Source organism: Anoplophora glabripennis, unplaced genomic scaffold, assembly GCF_000390285.2.
Source record: "Anoplophora glabripennis isolate ALB-LARVAE unplaced genomic scaffold, Agla_2.0 scaffold389, whole genome shotgun sequence".
NCBI lineage: Eukaryota > Metazoa > Arthropoda > Insecta > Coleoptera > Cerambycidae > Anoplophora > Anoplophora glabripennis.
Window position 1 is genome coordinate 272,857 of NW_019416466.1, and position 20,882 is coordinate 293,738.

Consider the following 20,882-nt stretch of genomic DNA (forward strand, 5'->3'; position numbering starts at 1 on the left):
AAGTAACGGAAATAAAATAAACAAAAATAAATAATGAAAAAAAACATGAAAATAAAATAAATAATAAAAAAGTAAGAAAATAAAATAAATAAAAAGTAATGAAAAAAACTAATGAAAATAAAATAAATAATAAAAAACGTAATGAAACTAAAATAAATAAAAATAAATAATGAATAAAAACTAATGAAAATAAAATAAATATTAAAAAGTAACGGAAATAAAATAAACAAAAATAAATAATGAAAAAAAACATGAAAATAAAATAAATAATAAAAAAGTAAGAAAATAAAATAAATAAAAAGTAATGAAAAAAACTAATGAAAATAAAATAAATAATAAAAAACGTAATGAAACTAAAATAAATAAAAATAAATAATTAAAAAAAAAGTAATGAAAATAAAATAAATAATAAAAAATAATTTCGCTTACCATTGATGCCGACAGAAGCAGTACGTTCAGACAAGTCTCGATTGTCGATTTACCAGCCAGCTCCGCTATAGACTTTCCAGTGAGAGAAGTGAACATGTGGCAGAAATACAGCAGGGTTTCGAAGGCGTCCTTGTTGGCGGTTCCCGCGAACTTGAGCCCCATGGCAAAGCAAGCCCCAGCAACTATGTTGCAGTAAGCCTGACTGTGAAAAAAAATCGATTAACGGTTAGAACTGAAACGAAAAGGAATAATTTCGACTCACTTCATAGCTTCGTAGTCGATGTCTAAGGAATGACACGGTTTCACCATGCAATACGGCCTGATGGTCGAGGGAACTTGCCCTTCCACCCACCCTTTGCTTGGTTCCACGTCGTTCCACAGTATCAACGCTAAAAAATCGAAATTAAGTGTTTTTCAGTAAAAAAAAGGCTGTGCTTACATCTGGATAATATCCTCAGCATGAGAAAATCGGGTCTAACGAAATCCAGCAGGTACTGGGTCTCAGGCGGGGCCATCCAGTCGGCCACCGCCTTGTTTCCAGTGCCCAGGTACATCAAGCCCAAAGCTAGAGTCGCTCCGGGTGCCGTTACGTCCAAATTAACGGAGGTACCTTCCCTGATTTGGAACGAGGGTGTCTTGTACTTGTCTTTTTGACTACCTGTTAACACATTTATACTATTTAAGCATCAATTTTACAATAAAAAAAAATTGATGTCTTTACAGAAAAATTACCCCCAATATTCTCAGCTCATTTCGTACACAGACCTACCTGTTAGGGCCCTTTTATTTCCACCGACCATATAATAATGCAAAGTATCCGGCACGTTCAAATCCGACAATCCGGCAGGGTGTCCGCCGTGCTTCAACGTGACTAATCCCAAAGAAAGCCCCGCCGCTAAAGAATACGACTCCCGATCCACGCTATTCTCCATCTCAGGCCCCGGCGGTCGACCGATTTCCGACAGCAGCACCTCCGTCATGTGCCTGTGGGCGGTTCCCTGGTACAACAAGCCTATTCCCAGCAAACCGGCCACCTGTAAGTTCTGAGGAACGTCTAACTCCATCGACGTGGGAGGTAACAGAGCTTCGACGTGAATCGCCAAAGTTTTCGTGAGGTTGGGATGGCAGGTACCACGAAAAGCGGCGGACAATCCTTGAAAAGAACAAGACGTTTAAATGCGACGGTCGCATCAAGACGCAAGAATATTCACCTAGTAAAATCCCCACGCTCGTCATCTCGTGCAACTTCTCCAAATAATTAAAGGTGCTGTTCAAAGCCAAATTCTTCAAGTGCCCGTTCAGCCCCAACGCTAGCAAGAACCCAGCGTGTTCCATCTGAGGATCGATGCCGCTTTTCGATTTGTTAAAAATAATCCAGGTGTTGTCGATGTTATGCGCGTCGGGCGTGATACGCAGCCCGTTCGCCACCCCGTTGTGGAACAGGGGCCACAGGTTCATGTTCGCCGGCGTATCGATGTGGTTCAAGTCCACCGTCGTGCCTCGGGGCGGGGCCCTGCCCGTGAGGCAGAGAGGTGGCGCCGGGAGGGGTTCGGTTATCACGGGGGTGGCGGTACGTAACGTGAACATACCCCTGATATAAAAAAAATTTAATCAAACATTAAAAAAAATATTGATTGTTTCTGTCGTGTTACTAGATGCAATTTTTTTGAATTGGTGGCGTTATATTTATAAATTATTAGCGTAAATGTGTTATATTCTAATTTGTTCAAAAAGTATAAAAATCGATGTTAAAATTTACAATGAAATCCAAAACTGTATAAATCCAAAAAAATATTTATACAAAAAACGAGTAAATCCGCTAGCAATATTCTGCTTCTGCCATGTTTCGCTGACATTCACTGTAAGTTATGCTTCTGCCATGTTTTGCTGACATTCATTGTAAGTTATGCTTCTACCACGTTTTGCTGATATTCATCGTAAGTTAACAACATATCAACACAGCCATTATTTTAATATAAACTTAAGGGATTTATGTAACCCGCTATAAATCACGTACAATCTTACCTGCCAACAGGTAACGCCATGGTCCTGATACAAATTCCGTATAGATGCTTCTCCTGTTCCTCGATAAAGTCATGATCGGAAACGTCGGGCCTCTGGCTAAGCACTATAGGTACCGGTTTGGAGCTCTGCAACATGTTTCTAGCCTCGTTCACCCTCACGTCTTTGTTGAACCTCAATTTCGTGAGAGAATTGTCGATGTCCTCCATACCGTCCGACTGTTCCGAATCGGCTTTGATTCCCGGCATGACGTCTTGCAACTGGGTGCTGCTGAACATCCCGACGAGCTCCTGGGAAGATTCCTGCTGATCCTTGTAAAAAAAAAAAGTTGTTCGAACAAATACGTTAAAGACTGTAAACACGTCATACTTTTTCCATTTTTTGGGCCTGGGCGGCAAGGTCCTCCCTCCACAGCAGGTAGTAGGCGTCGGCGGGCCAATCAGAAGGGGGATTTTCTCTGCATTTCCACAGGGCGTTGTAAAACAGGAAATAAATACCGACGGGTAACGTATCTAAGTAGCGTGTGGTGATTTTCATCTCGACCATGAGCAGAACGACTTGCTCTATCGCCGTGTTATCTAAAACGATCGTTTTAGACGGTTGAGCCTGATAAAAAACGTCTGAAGTAGACACGTCTTTAACGAAGCTATCTAACTGTATTTCGCCGGCGGTCGAACGGTTTGCTTCGGATAATATGCCGCATAACTGGAAAATTTAGGGCGTTAACAAAAAAAAGGACATTTATCGGAATCTAAAGATTTTAAATCCTCAAAGAAAAAAAATAGTCACTTTATAGTAAAATTAACACACAGCTCATTGAATCACAACCTCAATATCTAGCAAAAACTAGGATCATTTGTCAAAAGTAGGTACCTGTGAAACGGCAGGTCGCTCTCTGTCAGTTCACCACACTGAAGGTCTACGCTTTGTGTAGCAGATTTTATTTGATAGTTATTTAAGTTTCAGTAACGACGCTGAGGTAACAATAATTTGTATTGAAACCAGCATATACGGGGCATAAAAAAAACGAGTTTCCAATTTTAAAATAACTTACCTGGACGATATCCCTGGATCTACCGTTGACATTCGCTAAATACGGGTAAGCTTGCACAACCCTCCTGTTCAACAAATCGTAAATGTGCCGAAACACGTTCGGCGGCTTGTCGTTAAGAACGGGCCAGACGTTGGCGCTCTTCAAGACGTTCTGAGCGATGCTGGAGTCGCCCTTCAAAACGCCCTGGTCTGGGAAATCTTTCCAGTAGTGCAGACTGTACTCTTCCAGATCTAAGTCGAGGGAGAGTTTATTTAAAAGCCTCATTAACGGTGCAAGATCCTGCGACCTTAGAGTGTTCAATTTTAAGTCCTCGTAGAGCAAGTGCAGCGAAAAATGTATCAGCCTGATGTACGGGAATAGCACGCTTTTTGGATTTACGGCGACGTTACGTCTTTCTTCAGGTTTCGCGATGTACGGACCGCGGGTAAGTTTGAGGTTCCGGCTTAAATTTTCACCGACGTACTGATGCTGCGCGTCGCATATGTAATTCCAGTCGTCTTCGGTGCCCGTCGAGTACTGTTTCTGTCTTTTCGTTGCACTCGAAGGGGTTACTGGTACGTCTTTAGACACCTCGATGGACTGGTCTTCGTCGTACCCCAACAGCTCTGTGAACAAAATAAGCATGCTCCGTAATAAAATAATTTATATGCAAATATGTGTTTTTTTTTAATATCCCTCACCCGCTCTCTATAGCAGGTTTATTGAAATAGGACCGAATCGACAGATTTATTCCGACAACAACATGAGAAAATGGAGAACACCACTCACCTAAAAGCAGTCCCGTGAACGTGCCCCATTCCTGCTCCGGATTGGTATCCTGGGCCCCGAGCACGTTCTTTGTGGCGTACCACCTGCACAACAACACTATAGCCACCTCCTTCTGCAGAACTTGTTGCAGGCACACCAGACAGCTTTCGACTAGGGAGGAACACGCCAAGCTGGGCATGGTTATCCTGTAAAAAGTACCGTCGGAATACTTGAGGGTCATACGGTTCTCTACGGCGTCTATCAGGCCGCTTAGAATCGATCTCGCCGTGTTATCTGAAACGCAAAAGGTTTTGAGACGAACAAATTCCTATTAAATTCTACGCACGGTCCGGAAACGACAGCTGTAACACGTTCGGATTCCGTTGAATCGTGGAGGAAATAGCCGGTAAAACGGGCGAGAGCAGGTGTTCGTCGAATTGCGCGTCGGTTTGTTTAATATGGGGCAGAAGGCTGCTCCTCCTGTATAAAAAAAAAAATAATTATATTAAATACTAAAGCTGAAAAAAAAGTTACACAATTTCTGTCAATTTTAAGTTTGGCCAATTAATCTCGAAGCACCTTGTATACAAACTACTGTTTACCTTGGAAATGGAGAACACATGAGGTTCATATTTCTTCTAACATAGGGCGAAGGCGTGTGCTGCGCTAACGTGCCGCCAACATGTAATTTACCGACAATGGTGAGCCCGGAATACAGCGTAACGTTGCCGTTGTGCTCCAGGATGGCCAACATATGCAAGAACTACAACGCACGCAAGTAATACTGCATTCAACGAGCAAAACTAAGTACTTACCGGTAGAGGTACAGCGTCTTTGGCGCTTATACTCGTCGATATCGTGAACGCAATGTTGGTAGGAGTGGAAAAGTCGATTTTTACGATAGAAAGCTGACATCTGGAAGCGAGTATGTAGCAGAGGTACCACTGACCGACCAAATCGTCTACGAGGAACACCTTTGAGGCCGGTCCAGCTATGTTGGATTCCCTAAAACATCGAGAACGTGATACTTTACGTTCGACTAAGCAAATAATGACAACTTACTGAACGGAATAATTATCGGTCCACAAATAGTCCAGACAAAGCAAGGGATTTGATCTCAAACAGGACATTGTCTTCGAGTAATCAAAAAAGGATTTATTTGACAGATTTGACTTGTCCGCTTTCAAGTAACTACTGTTAAGTCTGGAATTCTGCGCGAGCCAAGGGCTCTCATACGAAGAGACAGCCGGTGATTGGCAGCGACTAAAAATAAGACGAACCTTAGGACAAATAAAAATAACGGGTATTTTTACCTTATCGTTGCCATGGAACTAAACGATCGAGTTTGCTGCAAATGTCCTGCACTCGTAACGATCGAAGGCTTCACACCAACCAGGCTCGGAGTTACCAAATTATTGCTATTTACTAGATTATCCCATATAGACAATTTGCTTTTAAGCTTGAACGAAAATAGTAAAATAAAATGCGTTTAGTAATTTCAAAGAACCAAATAAATTTACTTACCCTATTCGATGTATTGACGGTGGAATAATTACTGTTTAGTTTACTGCCGAAATCTTTCTCATTAGGTTTGATCTTCCTTATTCGATAAACGCTGTGCTGCTTAGTCGTCGAATCGTAGATCATACACAAGCTAGGATGGTCACTAGTGAAAACCACTTTATAGTTGTTATTGTTAAGAACATTCATAGTATTTGACTGATGTAAAGCTACCGGGCAAATATCGTCTAAAGGATAAGCTAGCGAGTATAATGTTGCAGGGTAGTCATAAACTAAATCTCTAGAGGAACCTAAAACTATTAAATTCACCAATAAAAGATAGTCGCAGTTAAAACTAAAAAATTACTCACCTTCATTTTCTACCTCAATGAATATACCGAATTTTGTACTCCACAATTTATTTATCGGAAAGGGTACAGCGATGGTAAAATTCTCCCCTTTTGGCGTGTACACCCTTATATTATGCGAATCTGTGATACAAACTGCCTCAACAGGCGAGCCAACAGGAGAGTCAGATTTCACTGCATCCAACAGGTTAGAATCGAAACTAGGTCGCTCACAGTAAAATGTACACCACAGTGCTTGTTGCACAGGTAAAGGTGATGTGTAACAGCAAATCGTTTTCCTACCGTTGTCTAGACCATCCGCGTTGTTAACTAGACCTCGAGACCATATGACTGTGTGACCTTTGACATATAGTTCATCTTCCATATAGTTAGGGTCGACTTTAGCACGAAACGTAGAGTTATCAGCTGACGTCGGCTTACCAAAATGAGATTTATTAGTACCGCTGCTACTTTTCGACTCATTCTTGTGTTCGCTCTCTAGAGACACTCTCTTACTAACAAATCTTGAAACATTTGCGTCTGACACCCTCTTTCCAAGCTTATTAAAAGAATAAGCATCCACGCTGCTTTTAAAACTGGAGGATTCGTCCAAATAATCACTATAACGAGATTTATTACTACAACAAGGTGCATAACTCTTATTGTTTGACACATATTTATCGATTTCTTGAGTATCAGTTTTATTTGTGTGCTTAACTGTTGCTCTACGTAGAATCCACCATTCACTTTTTCTTGTATCAACTAACGATACTTTCTCAAGTTTATTCAATAAGAAGTCATCCGCTTCTCCGGGTGTCCTCTTCATAGGGTGCTCCAAGGGACCGGGGTGGCGTAATGCTTGCTGCCGGCCACTTGGAACATATTCCTACGGTTTTACAATTTACAAAAAACATAAGACATCAATCAATTAAGTACCTGTGGATCAGAGGCAGCAATCATTATTTCTTCTTTTTCATCCAGATTTGCTGCAATTTTAAATTATTCTTGAGAAAATAATCCGTAAAACTAAAACAACTCAATTATTTATTAATCTGACATCAGTTAATAAAAATCAAAATTTAATAAACTATTATCCCGAATTTTATTTGATCAAACGCGCCTACAAACTACTAGGATGTTTTTGCCATTATCACGAAAAGTTACGGAACAAATCGTACCCCTGTTCCATGGTACGCGTGCCATGGCACGGGACGTGTGAAATTTGAGTGAATACGCCTATCTATATGTTTTTATTCATGTGACCGAATTGTGGAAATAAGGTCTGTTTATTTATATTCTTGCGCCAGTCACCAGTCCTAAAAAGATTTTTAAAATTAAATTGGTGCGTTTATTGAAAATTTCTACACATTTGATATACAATTATAAAACGTGGAAAGTGACAAAAATTTGCTGGTAAGTTAGTTGGAGAGATATACGAATGTTTCCTTCAAAATTTTTAATATCAACATGTATTTTTTAATGTTGTAATAGCGTTTAAATTAGGTTTGAACGCATCAATCGAACATTTCCAGAATCGTAACATGTCAGAGAAAGGAAAACGCCTTACACAGTTTCCGGTGGCGGAACTTACTCATCGCAGGGCTGCCAGTGAAAGTCCCTAGAATCTTGGTTACTTTTCCGCCTCGTGTTCTTCCTTTCGTTAAGTGACTTGGACGAGAATGGCCACTACAATTTCAAAGAAGCGTAAATTCGTCGGAGACGGCGTTTTCAAAGCCGAATTGAACGAGTTTTTGACTCGCGAGTTATCCGAAGATGGATACTCCGGTGTCGAGGTGCGGGTCACCCCAACACGCACCGAAATCATTATTATGGCAACAAGAACCGACAGAGTTTTGGGAGAGAAAAACAGAAGGATCCGAGAGTTAACATCTGTAGTGCAGAAAAGATTTAATTTCCCTGAAAATTCAGTGGTTTTGTATGGTGAGAAGGTGGCTAACCGTGGTTTGTGCGCTATAGCTCAGGCGGAGTCCCTCAGGTTCAAATTGATTGGAGGATTAGCTGTACGTAGGGCATGTTATGGTGTCTTGCGTTACATCATGGAATGTGGAGCTAAAGGTAAATTACTTATATTTACGGACAAGAATAGAATGTAAACAATACTGTTTCTAGGTTGCGAAGTAGTTGTGTCTGGAAAGCTTCGTGGACAGAGAGCGAAATCCATGAAATTCGTCGATGGATTGATGATTCACTCTGGAGATCCCTGCAATGATTATGTAGACACAGCCACCCGTCATGTACTCTTAAGGCAAGGAGTGTTGGGCATTAAAGTTAAAATTATGTTGCCCTGGGATCCTAGCGGCAAAACCGGACCTAAGAAGCCTTTGCCTGATAACGTATCTGTTGTTGAACCTAAGGAAGAAATTTTACCGTTGTTCCCAAGCAGTGAGGTCAAAGCTGTTAAACCCGATGCACCTCCCGCAATACCTGTCGCTGTAGCATAGGTTATAAAGATGATTTTTCAATAAAATTACATAAAAATTGACAGGATTTTATTGGTTTTTATTTATTTGTATCAATCGAAAGTAACCCTCAATGTGATTAATTTATCACATAAAAGGATCGCCTGTGTACCTGATATATAAATTTTTATGAACCGAAATAAAACATTGGAAAAAGAAATATTCTCTAAATTAAATTTTCATTAAAAATTTGTATGACAGCGTTAATGAATAAATTTAAAATTAAAAAAATATTGAAAGATTGAGAAAATGAACTTTGAGAATGGGTTGCTGCTCATTTTTTGTGAACATATGTAATATGTTTTCTTGTATTAAAATTACCTAACGACAAAAATTGTAGAAGCAACCAATATTTTTGTAATTATTTACACAAGGGATAAATTACATTCTTTGTAGATTACTTTATTTCTTCATTTTACAATTTAGGAGCATCTATCGAAAGAAATATAATTTTGGAACAAAATTTGAGCACTGCTACATGTTCAGTTTGTTAAATTGCCGAATATCACATTGTTTATCGTAAGATATGTTCACTTTCGCGTATACAACTTTTAAATATTGGCGCCATATTTTATGCTTGATTTAAACTAACCAATTGAACAATAGACACGAATTCCTTTCATTTCATTGGCTGCTATTTAAAGCTGTCAGAATCATAAAAACAAAAAGGTAGTTGGTAACCGAAATTTTTCATTTCCGTCAAAACCGTGGAGAGGCAGTTTGTGAGTACGTCGTTATTTTTTTTTAAGGGCCTCGATAGAAGTTATAGTAAGAAAAGATAGGCGAACTCTATTTTTACGTTCAAATTACACTATTTTTGTGTTCATGTACTTATAAATACGTAATTTCACGTACGCATCACGTGTTAAGTACTAAAGGCCTAATAGTTTTTACGAAGAAGCCGGTAGGTTTTTTATAGAGACCGTTTGATTTGAAATATCAGTCCAGAACAATGGCAGACGAGAACAGAATAAGATCCTTCAAGAATAAAGGCAAGGATACAGAGGTAAGTTAAGCAATTAGATTATTCTAGAATAGTTTTGTATGTCTAAAATTCCCAACAGGAGATGAGAAGACGACGCATAGGCCAAACTGTTGAACTGAGGAAGGCCAGAAAAGATGATCAATTGCTCAAACGAAGAAACATATCCACATCGGAAGAACAAACGTCTCCACTCCAAGAAAGCAATTCTACTTCGCCCGTTCCAATGAATGCGGAGGAGATTATGTTTGGTAGGGCTGCGTTATTGACTCATAAAGTCCATTCGATTATATTTAGTTGCATATAAATAAATTTATGTATTTTGTCATTGTAGGTATGATGAGCCCTGATGAGAATATTCAGTTCAAGGCAACACAATCTTGCAGAAAAATACTCAGCAGGGAGAAGAACCCTCCGATCGATCATATGATTAGGTTGGGCGTTGTACCGAGATGCGTCGAGTTTCTTGGGAAAATGCACAAGTAAGTAAAATAACAGTTATATTTGATATGTATTCGACCATTTGTATGAAATTCAAGGAATTGTCACATTGGAACAAACATATATGCTTACAAACTCATTTTCATATCTCGATTACAAACTTTTCTCCCTTTATTAGTCCGTCGTTACAATTTGAAGCTTGCTGGGCCCTCACCAACATCGCATCGGGTACGTCGGAGCAAACGGCTGCCGTGGTACAGGAAGGGGCCATCCCCAGACTGCAGGCTTTGTTGGCGTCGCCGCGTATCGACGTTGCCGAACAGGCAGTATGGGCTCTAGGCAACATCGCCGGTGATGGTGCCATCACCCGCGACATGGTCCTAGCTTCCGGGGTGCTTCCAGATCTGCTCAACCTGATAAAACCCGATACTTCCATCTCTCTGCTCCGTAACACCGTTTGGGCCATCTCCAATCTCTGCCGAAACAAGAACCCCTGCCCAGATTTTAACTTTGTGAAGCCCGCGTTGCCGACACTCGCTAAGTTGCTGTCGTATAACGACAAAGACGTGCTTGCGGATACTTGTTGGGCCCTGAGCTATCTGACGGACGGTTCTAACGAGAAGATCCAGGCTGTGTTGGACACCGGGCTGATCGACAGGCTGGTCCAGCTGTTGTATAGCGATGAGAATACCGTCTTAACACCTGCACTGAGGGCAGTTGGTAATATCGTTACCGGGAACGACCAGCAAACCGATATGGTTATCAATGCCGGGGCGTTGAAAGTTATGGGCAAGCTGCTGCAACACAACAGGCTGAATATTGTTAAGGAGGCTGCCTGGACCATTTCGAATATCACTGCAGGTATTTTTATTTATTTGGGGTTTGTGTGTGTGTATGTATATAAACGGTGTGAATCAGAAGCGGGATCTACGTTTTACGGAGGTGTTGAGACTACAATTTTTTTTTGTCATGTGCAGGTAACAGCGAGCAGATCCAGAAAGTTTTAGACGCCAACATCATGCCTCCGCTTCTGCACGTCCTGCAAACCGGCGACTTCAAGAGCCAGAAAGAAGCTGCTTGGGCCGTCACCAACTACACCAGCGGCGGGACCATAGCGCAGTTGGCGAAACTGGTGGAGATGGGAGCTCTGAAGCCCATGTGCAACTTGTTGAATTCGAAAGATTATAAGACTGTCGTCGTCGTTCTGGATGGGCTAGCGAATATCCTAAACGTAAGTATATACTTTTATTTTACAGTTTATGTTAATTTATTTGTCGTATTTTTTAGGCTGCGAATAAAATGGGTGAGGTTGAAAAAGTGGCGATACTGATCGAGGAATGCGGCGGCTTGGATAGTATCGAGGCTTTGCAGACTCACGATAATGAGAAGATCTACGAGAAGGCTCTTAGTGTTATCGAAAACTATTTCTCGGAGGTATGTGTAATTTTAAATTCATTATTCTGTGCAAGGTTCTGAGTTGTTTTCTTTGTAACGGGTGAGTTTCGTCTCGTCCCCTTTTGGGATTGTAGACCAGTCGGTATAAGGCCGAGAAAAAGGTTATGTTCCCGGTCGTCATGATGCATTCTTGATCACATGACAAAATTTAAATGTTTGTAGAATGTTAAACATCTATAATTATTTTGTAGCATAATAATGTTTTTTATGCAAGTTTGTTGTCAGTTATAGACTACAAATTTGTATAAGTCCAACCCAATTACGCTTGGAGAAAAAAATCTTGTTACTTGGACATGGAAGTGGAAATGATAAAAGGGCTTATAATAAACCTAAAAAAAATAAATGCGTGAGCAGGGGTGGTGGAGGGTTGAAAAGTTGCGAAAAATTGCATCATTGGGATTTCTGGCGAAAGTTGACGTCAAACAAAAAAATATCTAATAAAAAAGTTATAGATCATGCAAAATTCTACAACTTTTGTAGAAGTCACTTTTTAAGATAACCTCAAAATTTCCGAGAAAAATGTGAAAAACAGCTTTCTGGTTTTTCGTTTTTATTTCTCATTTCCGCAAAAATAATTTAATTTTGACGAAACTTGGTGAAAGTATACCTTTTTGTCTTAAATAACCACAAATTTTTTTAGATAAAAAAATTAAAAAGTTTCTGAGATATTCAATTTTTCCGGTTTGAAACACTTTTTTTCAAAGAAAAATTCTACTTAAAAAAAACATCGTACAGAGTTCTGCCGGTAATCATTTTTTTCGTTTTGACATATACTTTTTGGTGAAATAAAAAAATCTGTAATCACAGCTCAAAAGCATGCTCAAAAATGCAAAAATTAAAAAATGACAATGAATTTTTCAGTAATTGTTGATAATTTGTTCAAATTAAAAAACATTCAAAAACTGATTACAGCATTCCAATTCTACGGAAAAAAATAAAAAAAAACTGTCTCGTTTGACCCAAAACTTAATTTTTTTACAGTATTTTACAGTCTAAGTCGAATTACAAATGCACAAATGATAAATTATCTCTGAATGATTTGAGATTTCAGCAATGCAAAGTATTGACTGCAAAGTCTACTGTTGACGCAAAATCTGAAAACCCGAAATTTTGCAAAATTGCTTTATTTTTTTTCTGGCTTTATTTTAAAATAAATTGCATATTTAAATTGCCACTTTTTCCGCTATATCCAATGGAGTCAACATATTTGCAATCCGACGTTTCGTCTTCGAGGGGCCATCATCAGATTAATTTTTTTTTAAAATATCGCTGCTATTTTTATGACAAAATCTAGTCATTTTTAATTCTGAATTAGATGATATTACTATTGTAATCGCTTAAAATGGTTTTTAGCGATCATTTAAAATATTTCCTGAGTACAGCTCTGAACCCTTTCAAAATATCTATTGGAGGAAGTCATAACAGTATAAAAGTCAATACAGCACAAAGTATCCAACATTTTTTTTAATCGATAATTTAAAAAGTTGTACCTTATAAAAAAATAATACGAAATTATGAAATATTTTATTATTCCTAAATAGTATTGCTAACAGCAGTAAAAAAAATTGTTGGATATTTTGTGCGGTATTGACTTTTATAATGTTATGGCTTCATCCAATAGATATTTTGAAAGCGCCCAAAGCCGTACTCAGGAAAAATTTTAAATGATAGCTAAAACAAGCTAAAAACTTTTTAAGTGATTGCAGTAGTAATATCCTCTAATTCAGAATTAAAAATGACTAGATTTTGTTATAAAATTAGCAGCGACGTATTTAAAAAATTAACCCGATGATGGCCCCTCGAAGACGAAACGTCGGATTGCAAAAATGTTGGCGCCATTGTATAGAGCGAAAAAAGTGGCATTGTAAATATGCAATTTATTTTAAAATTCGTTTTCAAATAAAGCCAGAAAAAAAATTAAACAATTTTGCAAAATTTCGGGTTTTCTCGGGTATCTCTCGAACTACCCGGAATTTCAAGACTTTCTAAACGGCATATTTAGGTACAAAAAACTCAACTTTTTTCTGATCAGCCACCCCGTATCTCTTAATGTTTCCTAGATCCTAATACTATCCCATCCTTATCTTGGACACACTATGAATTCATCAAAATTTAAAAAAAATAAGTACACTAAACGATCCTACGGAAAAAAAATATTATTTATTTTATTTATTCACTGTTCGACTTATGTTTATAGCAATACTGTACAGAAATAAATTTTGGGTCAAACAATGAGACAGTTTTCTTGTTGTATTTTTTCCGTACAATTGAATGGTGTAATTCAGTTTTTGAATTTTTTTTTAAATTCAAACAAATCAACAATTACTGAAAAATTCATTGTTGCAAGTCATTTTTTATTTTTTTGCATTTTTGAGCATGCTTTTGAACTGTGATTACAGATTTTTTTATTTCACCAAGTATATGTCAAAACGAAAAAAATGATTACCGGCAGTACTCTGTACGATGATTTTTTTAAGTAGAATTTTTCTTTGAAGAAAAAGTGTTTCAGACCAGAAAAAATGAATATGTCGGTAACTTCTTGATTTTTTTATCTAAAAAAATTTGTGGTTATTTAAGACACAGAAAGGTATACTTTCACCAAGTTTCGTCAAAATTAAATTATTTTTGCAGAAATGAGAAATAAAAAACGAAAAATCAGGAAAAAAACTGTTTTTCGCATTTTTCTCAGAAACCTTGAGGTTATCTTAAAAAGTGACCTCTACAAAAGTTGTAGATTTTTGCATGATCTACAACTTTTGTATTGGATACTTTTTTGTATGACGTCAACTTTCGCCAGAAATCCCAATGATACAATTTTTCACAATTTTTCAACCCCCCAAATCAACCCTCCGCCGCCCCTGCTCACGCATTATTTTTTTTTCGTTTTTATAAGCCCCTTTACCATTTCCAATTATAAAATCCAGGTAACAATTTCTTTTTTTCCCCTCTCAATGAGTTATTTCGATTGATCTAATAGGTCTGAAAGAAATTAAATATTCATGCAATTTGCTTATTTCTGCAGGCGCAAGAAGCTGATGCTCGTTACTTATAAGCGCGTATTAATTATATGCTTTTATTTTATGTTTATTTTTTTAATTATATGCTTTTATTTTTCTAAAGAAATGCCAGCGGTAATATTAAACGGTGTATCCTCTATTTATTTTTCGTTCTAGACTACCGCCGAAGATATGCCGGGACCGACCACCGCCGACGGCCAAATTCAGTTCTCGGCCACCACTCAAGTGCCTAACGGAGGTTTCTCCTTTTAGATTACCCCGCACGCCCAATTTGTTACGAATACTTCAGACACCTTCATTGTGATCTCTGCATTCCAGTATTTTAGAACAAAATGAGGTGTTCAACTTTAACTGGCAAACGATACAATGTAATTTGTTCTAGGAATAGGCTGAAATGTCACTGGACGTGATGATCTTTACAACATTTTGGACGTTTTCTACTCTTGTATTTGTCTTTTTGTATTTAAATTGTTATCGTGAACTAAAAAAGTTGGTTATTTTTATCATAATTATATTGTTTTTTATAGTGCTTTTTGTTTAGTCGATAGTTAGATAGGCCTGCCATACTAAGACCTGTTACTTTAGATTTAATATTATTCTCTAATAAACTTTTAGTATACACTTTAATTTGATTTTTATTTATTTTTTCGAGCAAATATATGCCTTTAGCCATATTTAAGTTTTTTGCGGTTAGGGGGCAGCAATCGTAAATGCTGCGACACCATCGTTGCCACTGTCCTTTAACGCTAGTTTTCATGGACGTGAAATTCACGGATTTTCATCCGCATCTCGAACAACTACGCACACAGTTAATAGAAATCGGCAACCTGTCAAATTGTTTCGAAATGAAATATAGTTTGAGATGTCCTGATCAAAAGTAGTAGAGTTGTTTCAAAATCTTATGAGCTTTGACCTTGATATGCCCAGAAACATAATTCCGACCGTCGCCTAAATTATTCTACGTCGTAAAAACATTACATCCGTTATTCACAATCTATCTCGAGCTCTCATAGTGTAAACAAGCCTTTGCTCCGATTACAAATATAATAAAATGCTCTATTCTTTATTATTTTAATTTAAGCAATAAAAATATATATAATGAACGTTCTTTAGTTGACTTTATTGATGCCCGAGCGCCTTAGTTCATTTCTATTTGTAATGATGCACATGGTCTAATTCTAAATCAATGTTTTCACAACGTGCTTATTAGAAAAATAATGTGGATACGCCACACCTTTCGCGGCTCATGAGATTTTGAAACTACTCTAACAGGCCCAGCACCCAAAAATGAATACTTATCGAGATAAGTGGCATTGAAAGTGCACGAGTCCCATCGCGCTTACACATTGTCTTTTTTACGGAAAACCGTGTAACTCATCTCTATGTGACATTAAATAGGTTTATTATTTATTAAACTTGAGTTTCTGACAGTTTTATGAACAATACGGAAACCAAAAATAATATATTTGTAGTTACCCTTTCATTAATACATTTTTACCTCAATTTTACTCATAAAATGAAAAAAAAATGCAGGAAACATATTAAAGACTTTTATTACTTACCTTGATGTAAAAAGTGATAGGCTTTCTGCAGGTATTGGTTCTCCTATCCTACCCTCATTTAAAATAAAATTTCATTTTGCGGAAGGTTCTGTCAACTATTCTGGTTCGAAGATATTTGATGCACTTTGTGTGGACACTCAAACGCATTTCTCTAAAACTAAATTATAAAGAATCCCTGTTCTTTTATCTTCAACAATATATTTCGTATCCATTTCCTTTGCTTTTTGTTTTAATTCACGATTGTTTTGAAACACGCCTCACATACATAAAGTTTGTCCACTAAAAATAATAACTATATTTTAATTGGTTAATATCAGTCAATATTCATTTCATTTACTTAAATCGCTCAAAAAATGATGCAACCAAAATGTTTTGTACAAAATATCACAAAATTCAAATTTAAAAAAGAGGTTAAGTATGTTCGACAATGCAACCAACTTACACCAAGGAATCAACTTAAAAGTAAAAAGTTACTAAATAATGGGAAAGAAACTGAAATTCACATTACATGCAAAGTTTTACTACAATTATTATTAGGAACGCGATTATGAGAACTAATCATTTAATCCTTATAAAGCCATTGTAAATTCAAATTAGTACTAATATTGAATTTATGCTTCAGCTGTGTTTTATTTACCAGAGGTCCCATTAATGTCACTTAACTGAACAATCCGCATTCAAAATCTCTGAGGTTTTAATAAATAAAACAGCTGCAACTCAGTAACTGGTTCATAGTTAACTCTACCTTAAAATAACTAGTATCGACTTGGTGGTTTACTTTTAATGTAGACCTTCGTACTTGTCTAATCTTTAGAATCAGTTTCTGCATCTGCATTTCAATAAAGAATCTGTATTATGAGCAATGGACGTCCAATGGTCGTATAATTAAGGACGTTGCAGAGATGTCCACTGTTGGACGTCCGTACTAGACCTAAAATGGACTTAAAATGTACGTCCTGCGGATGTTGGATGCTAAGAGTCGACCCCGGTATTAAACGAGCTAACCATGTCCAACAAAAGTTATAAAACCAACAGATCGGTAATGAATTGTAATGCTTGTAAATAAAACTGTTGCGGAAATAAAATTTTTTGCCTCCTTCAAGTCGGGTTCGTCTGAAAATGCCACGATAGTGCGCAGATGAACAATCGATATCCCATTAGATCTCGCTGCTTCCCGGGGGATGGCTTCTGAGGCTGTGCGTGCGTGTTGTGTCCCGGATTCCGATTAAAATCGTTTCCTAAACATTTCACTGTAGTTTCCAATTCCGGAACTGTGTGGATATTTCTTAATATATTTTGGAAAATGTAAGTGCAAAACTGAATTTTCCGTGTTGATAAACACAAATATTTGAGAATAGATGTTACCAGTGGCGTGGGGATGGTTTTTTGTTTATAAAATAGATATGCAGGTTGTACACCAAACAAACTTGTATTGTAAAGTAAATAAATCGAATTTGCTGCGAATTTGAAGCAAATATTACCAATAAATATCAAGATATATTTTTCATCGATATATTTTTCATCGATATATTTTTTACACGTTTACCCTGTAAATTTAATTTATACCTACAGTTTTGTGACAGTGGCGTGTAACAGAGTATTCCAATATATTATTTGCCTGTATATATGGTATAAACCTTTAATTAATTTTATCTTTTTCTTTTCAAGCATTTGTATTTAAACTTTTAAAATGCCGGATTCAGACAGAAGATCTTCTGCAGAGCAAAATCTCGCTGACAATGCTCTTCCAATTCCGATACAAATATTCCTGTGGAAGCAAGTCAGGTAAAAAAACCGCTATTACAATTCGAAAAACATTACACTGATTTTAAAACATATTCTCATATTTAGCCCGTTTGTTCGCCCGAAGCTTGGAAAACACCATGAAGCCTCTTGCGCGGTAAATACATTAAAAAATTTGATATTTTTATATGAAATTAATATTTTGCAGTTCTGTCAAAACGCTATGACCGGCCATCACGTGAGTAGTTGAAAATCCACTTGTTATGCATTGCCTGCTATGTGATCACGCTCTTGTACTGACTTATTTCAGGAACTGAAAGAAGCATGTAAATCTTTCGAGAAGGTGCTAGTGCAGAATATTCACTCTGGTCTAAAGCCGGACCTGGCGCAGTCTGTGAAGTCCATTCCCAGGTGGAGGCTAATTCAGGCCTCTTTGCCGCACGTTATGCACGCGGTTGCTGCAATACTCTACAACAGGTACCTATGCCTACAAGCCTTCTATGTATATCCATATAGTTGTTACGATCTCAATTGGAACCGCATAAAAACATTTAACACATCAATTCTACGGAATCCATAGACGTCCAGATAAATTTAGCCCTGTCTCGTCTAGATATACTATATTCCGAGCTATATTACCATATGATTGTCAAGTTTTTTATGTTTAAAATCGCATTGTAATAAAGCATGTCGTAAAATATCTAAAAATTTATAATTATAATCAGAATAATCGCTTAATTTATCTCGAATCATGTTTAAAGTAGGAACTTTATTTTCTTTATACATATTATAAATTGTGCGCCGCATTACATCTGGTAAAGTCGTCAATTTTCTTTAATTTTGTATTTTTCCGTTTCCTCTTTGTACCGTGATCAATCCTTCTTTAATTACGCGATAAATTGGCCTTTTTTGGATATCTTAGTTAATTCGTTAATCCGTTTCCTAACTTTTTTATCACATTGTTCACTATTTTCAATTTTCAAACATTCATATATATTTAATATAATACGTTGACTTTTTACGTGTAAATCTTTGTTTTTAAACTCTGAGTTTGTTTCGATACTTTCGACAAAAACCGGTTCCACTATTTGGGGATTTTCCCGAGTTATTTCGTTATCCTCCGCTTCAAAGAGTCTCCAGAGAGCCACGCTAAATTACTAGATAATTACATATAACATTTATTTTAATAACTATTACCCTTTACTGGTTACGATATGAACAAATAATAATATCAACTAATAAATAATAATACGTATTATACCAACAACATACCCCGCCAAGCAATGCTCTGCACGGCACTAGCAAAGCGGCAAAGCTAAGTGAACCCGTGTACCATACAAAAAAAAATTATTTACGACCTAGTGGACCAATACAGGTTTGCTTTGATGACCAGCGCGCTGCCGTCAATTCTACATCAGGTGGACTAGTTTATACATCAGGCGGACTCTAGTTTACCAATACCGGACGCACCAAATTGCTATTCGAGTATAAATTACGAGACACATCATGGTCAAAGCATAAGAAGAAATTTCAGGAGAAGTGCATACGGTCCTGTGCTTTAAGATTTACAGGTTCCAATTGAATTGACATCGTAACAACTATACAGTTGATAGCTGCCTAAGCTCTCGAATAAAATGATACAGCGTTGCCAGATTGTACATTTTTTCAGGATATTTAAGAAAAATAATTTTTGATAGTCGGTTTCTTTTATCAAGACCTATGTTGTTCTAGGATGAAGGACGGCAACATCCAAAGCTTAGGGGCTGTCGAAACAAAGTTGTTGTACACTCTGCATTGGATAATATTGGACGCAGTGGATGAATGCGCTGACGAGGATTTTGAAAAGGGCATTTATCACTCTTCCCCTTTCTACTATTTGTTTTCTGTACCAACAATCACAGTAAGTCATTCTAATATCGAAGCTTTCACTACCACATCAACTCGAATTTCGTTTTGCAAGTAACTGTCTTCAAATTTAACATGTTGGCAACATTTCATCCAGTCTTCGACGATAACTGATGGAGATTCTTTTTCTGTCAGAGCTTTCACAGCTACGTTGTTAAAAAATATCATTAATCTGAAAGTATAAGATTTAAGAAAACATTTACTTGGTAAAAAAAAGTAATGAATAAATAAATTAAGGCTTGAAAATGTTTCTATTTATTATTATTCCAACATAAGGTCGGCTTGGGATTACAATAAAAGTGAAAGTGCTTGAGCCAAAAACAGATCCGTTTTTGGGGTTGTTGGAAGAACAGATAAACATTAGGTGCAAGTTTTGTAATCCCAGACTGGCCAGACCTGTAGTATAAACTCTGTTGCTTCTGTTCCAGCTGTTCGTGTATCTGTTCGCGCCGATCTGCAACAACCTGAAGGAGTCGGACTTCCAGAACTTCAGGCTGGAGAACGGCTTGAAAATCTGGCAGGCCATGTGGGAATTCCGACACCCCGATGCCCCCTGTTTTGTTACCCACTGTAAACCGAAGCCCAAGCTGCTGGACGGACAGCATATGAAGGTCAAGCAACAGTTCGGGGACGTTTTTCTGGGCCGTGAGTACTTTAGGAACAAGCAAACTAATGCTAGGGTCACATGGAGCGCTATGCTAGCTAGTTCACTACATTTGCTATACGATACGCTCACATACTTCTATCCTATACTGATCATTTTGCAATTGACTTGAAGCCGAAAAGTGGGGCGACGTACCAGCGTATTCATACGCATGCGTTTACTTTACGGGTTTTGATTGGTTGAAAGGAACCAAGAACGGTGAGCGCCGAGCGGTAAAAAGCCAAACCGAGCTAACCTAAAAAATATTCTCAATTTCTCATTTTGTTTTGTGTTGCGCTAGTGCTTTGGTGAAACTGTTATGGTATAGTGTATATTTTAATAAATAAATAAATAAATGTATCTTTTGAGTTTTATTTCATAATCTGTTTAAACCTGCACTAATTCTTCTATTAATTTGTCTTGTGTTGATATTTAGTAAAAATGTTTCAAAATTATACTCGATAAGAGCCTTCCTTAAGGGCCTTTAAATAGTGTTTTCCGCAAAGACAAATAATTTCAAACATTTAATAACTGAATAATCTAAAGTTATTAAAT

General features: G+C 37.4%; 4 protein-coding genes across 4 annotated transcripts in view; 3 read left to right on the forward strand and 1 right to left on the reverse strand.

Annotated features, from left to right (window-relative positions):
• LOC108911965 (anaphase-promoting complex subunit 1) overlaps nt 1-7,182 on the reverse strand; it is a 9,901-nt gene extending 2,719 nt beyond the window's left edge. The window contains exons 1-17 of the mRNA XM_018717064.2: nt 7,036-7,182; nt 6,124-6,985; nt 5,777-6,069; nt 5,566-5,711; nt 5,315-5,515; nt 5,068-5,257; nt 4,855-5,015; nt 4,599-4,732; nt 4,274-4,546; nt 3,506-4,110; nt 2,821-3,156; nt 2,455-2,762; nt 1,641-2,020; nt 1,199-1,582; nt 869-1,087; nt 692-818; nt 430-631 (exon numbers count right to left, since the gene is read on the reverse strand). Of these exons, the coding sequence (XP_018572580.1) occupies nt 430-631; nt 692-818; nt 869-1,087; nt 1,199-1,582; nt 1,641-2,020; nt 2,455-2,762; nt 2,821-3,156; nt 3,506-4,110; nt 4,274-4,546; nt 4,599-4,732; nt 4,855-5,015; nt 5,068-5,257; nt 5,315-5,515; nt 5,566-5,711; nt 5,777-6,069; nt 6,124-6,985; nt 7,036-7,059 (4,845 nt within the window). The 5' untranslated portion in view covers nt 7,060-7,182. The remainder of the gene's footprint in view (nt 1-429; nt 632-691; nt 819-868; nt 1,088-1,198; nt 1,583-1,640; nt 2,021-2,454; nt 2,763-2,820; nt 3,157-3,505; nt 4,111-4,273; nt 4,547-4,598; nt 4,733-4,854; nt 5,016-5,067; nt 5,258-5,314; nt 5,516-5,565; nt 5,712-5,776; nt 6,070-6,123; nt 6,986-7,035) is intronic.
• A 552-nt stretch (nt 7,183-7,734) lies between these two features.
• Nucleotides 7,735-8,607, forward strand: LOC108911950 (40S ribosomal protein S3-A). Its single transcript, XM_018717039.1, has 2 exons — nt 7,735-8,175; nt 8,230-8,607. The coding sequence occupies exons 1-2, from the start codon at nt 7,779-7,781 to the stop codon at nt 8,559-8,561; spliced, it is 729 nt and encodes a 242-aa protein (XP_018572555.1). The 5' UTR covers nt 7,735-7,778; the 3' UTR covers nt 8,562-8,607.
• Nucleotides 8,608-9,230: 623 nt separating this feature from the next.
• Nucleotides 9,231-15,101, forward strand: LOC108911949 (importin subunit alpha-1). The gene is made up of 7 exons (XM_018717037.1): nt 9,231-9,585; nt 9,644-9,812; nt 9,896-10,043; nt 10,181-10,863; nt 10,980-11,233; nt 11,290-11,436; nt 14,631-15,101. Exons 1-7 carry the CDS (start codon nt 9,532-9,534, stop codon nt 14,724-14,726), a joined length of 1,551 nt encoding a protein of 516 aa, XP_018572553.1. The 5' UTR covers nt 9,231-9,531; the 3' UTR covers nt 14,727-15,101.
• A 2,625-nt stretch (nt 15,102-17,726) lies between these two features.
• Nucleotides 17,727-20,882, forward strand: part of LOC108911958 (protein unc-80 homolog) — a 33,969-nt gene continuing 30,813 nt past the window's right edge. The window contains exons 1-6 of the mRNA XM_018717048.1: nt 17,727-17,821; nt 17,888-17,936; nt 17,988-18,017; nt 18,090-18,256; nt 19,511-19,679; nt 20,113-20,329. Of these exons, the coding sequence (XP_018572564.1) occupies nt 17,727-17,821; nt 17,888-17,936; nt 17,988-18,017; nt 18,090-18,256; nt 19,511-19,679; nt 20,113-20,329 (727 nt within the window). The remainder of the gene's footprint in view (nt 17,822-17,887; nt 17,937-17,987; nt 18,018-18,089; nt 18,257-19,510; nt 19,680-20,112; nt 20,330-20,882) is intronic.

Coding starts and splice junctions, on each gene's coding strand:
- LOC108911950 (XM_018717039.1), top strand. CDS start 7,779: ATGGCCACTACAATTTCAAAGAAGCGTAAATTCGTCGGAGACGGCGTT. Junction 8,176..8,229: donor CATGGAATGTGGAGCTAAAG/GTAAATTACTTA, acceptor TACTGTTTCTAG/GTTGCGAAGTAGTTGTGTCT.
- LOC108911949 (XM_018717037.1), top strand. CDS start 9,532: ATGGCAGACGAGAACAGAATAAGATCCTTCAAGAATAAAGGCAAGGAT. Junction 10,864..10,979: donor CATTTCGAATATCACTGCAG/GTATTTTTATTT, acceptor TGTCATGTGCAG/GTAACAGCGAGCAGATCCAG. Junction 11,437..14,630: donor TCGAAAACTATTTCTCGGAG/GTATGTGTAATT, acceptor TTTTCGTTCTAG/ACTACCGCCGAAGATATGCC.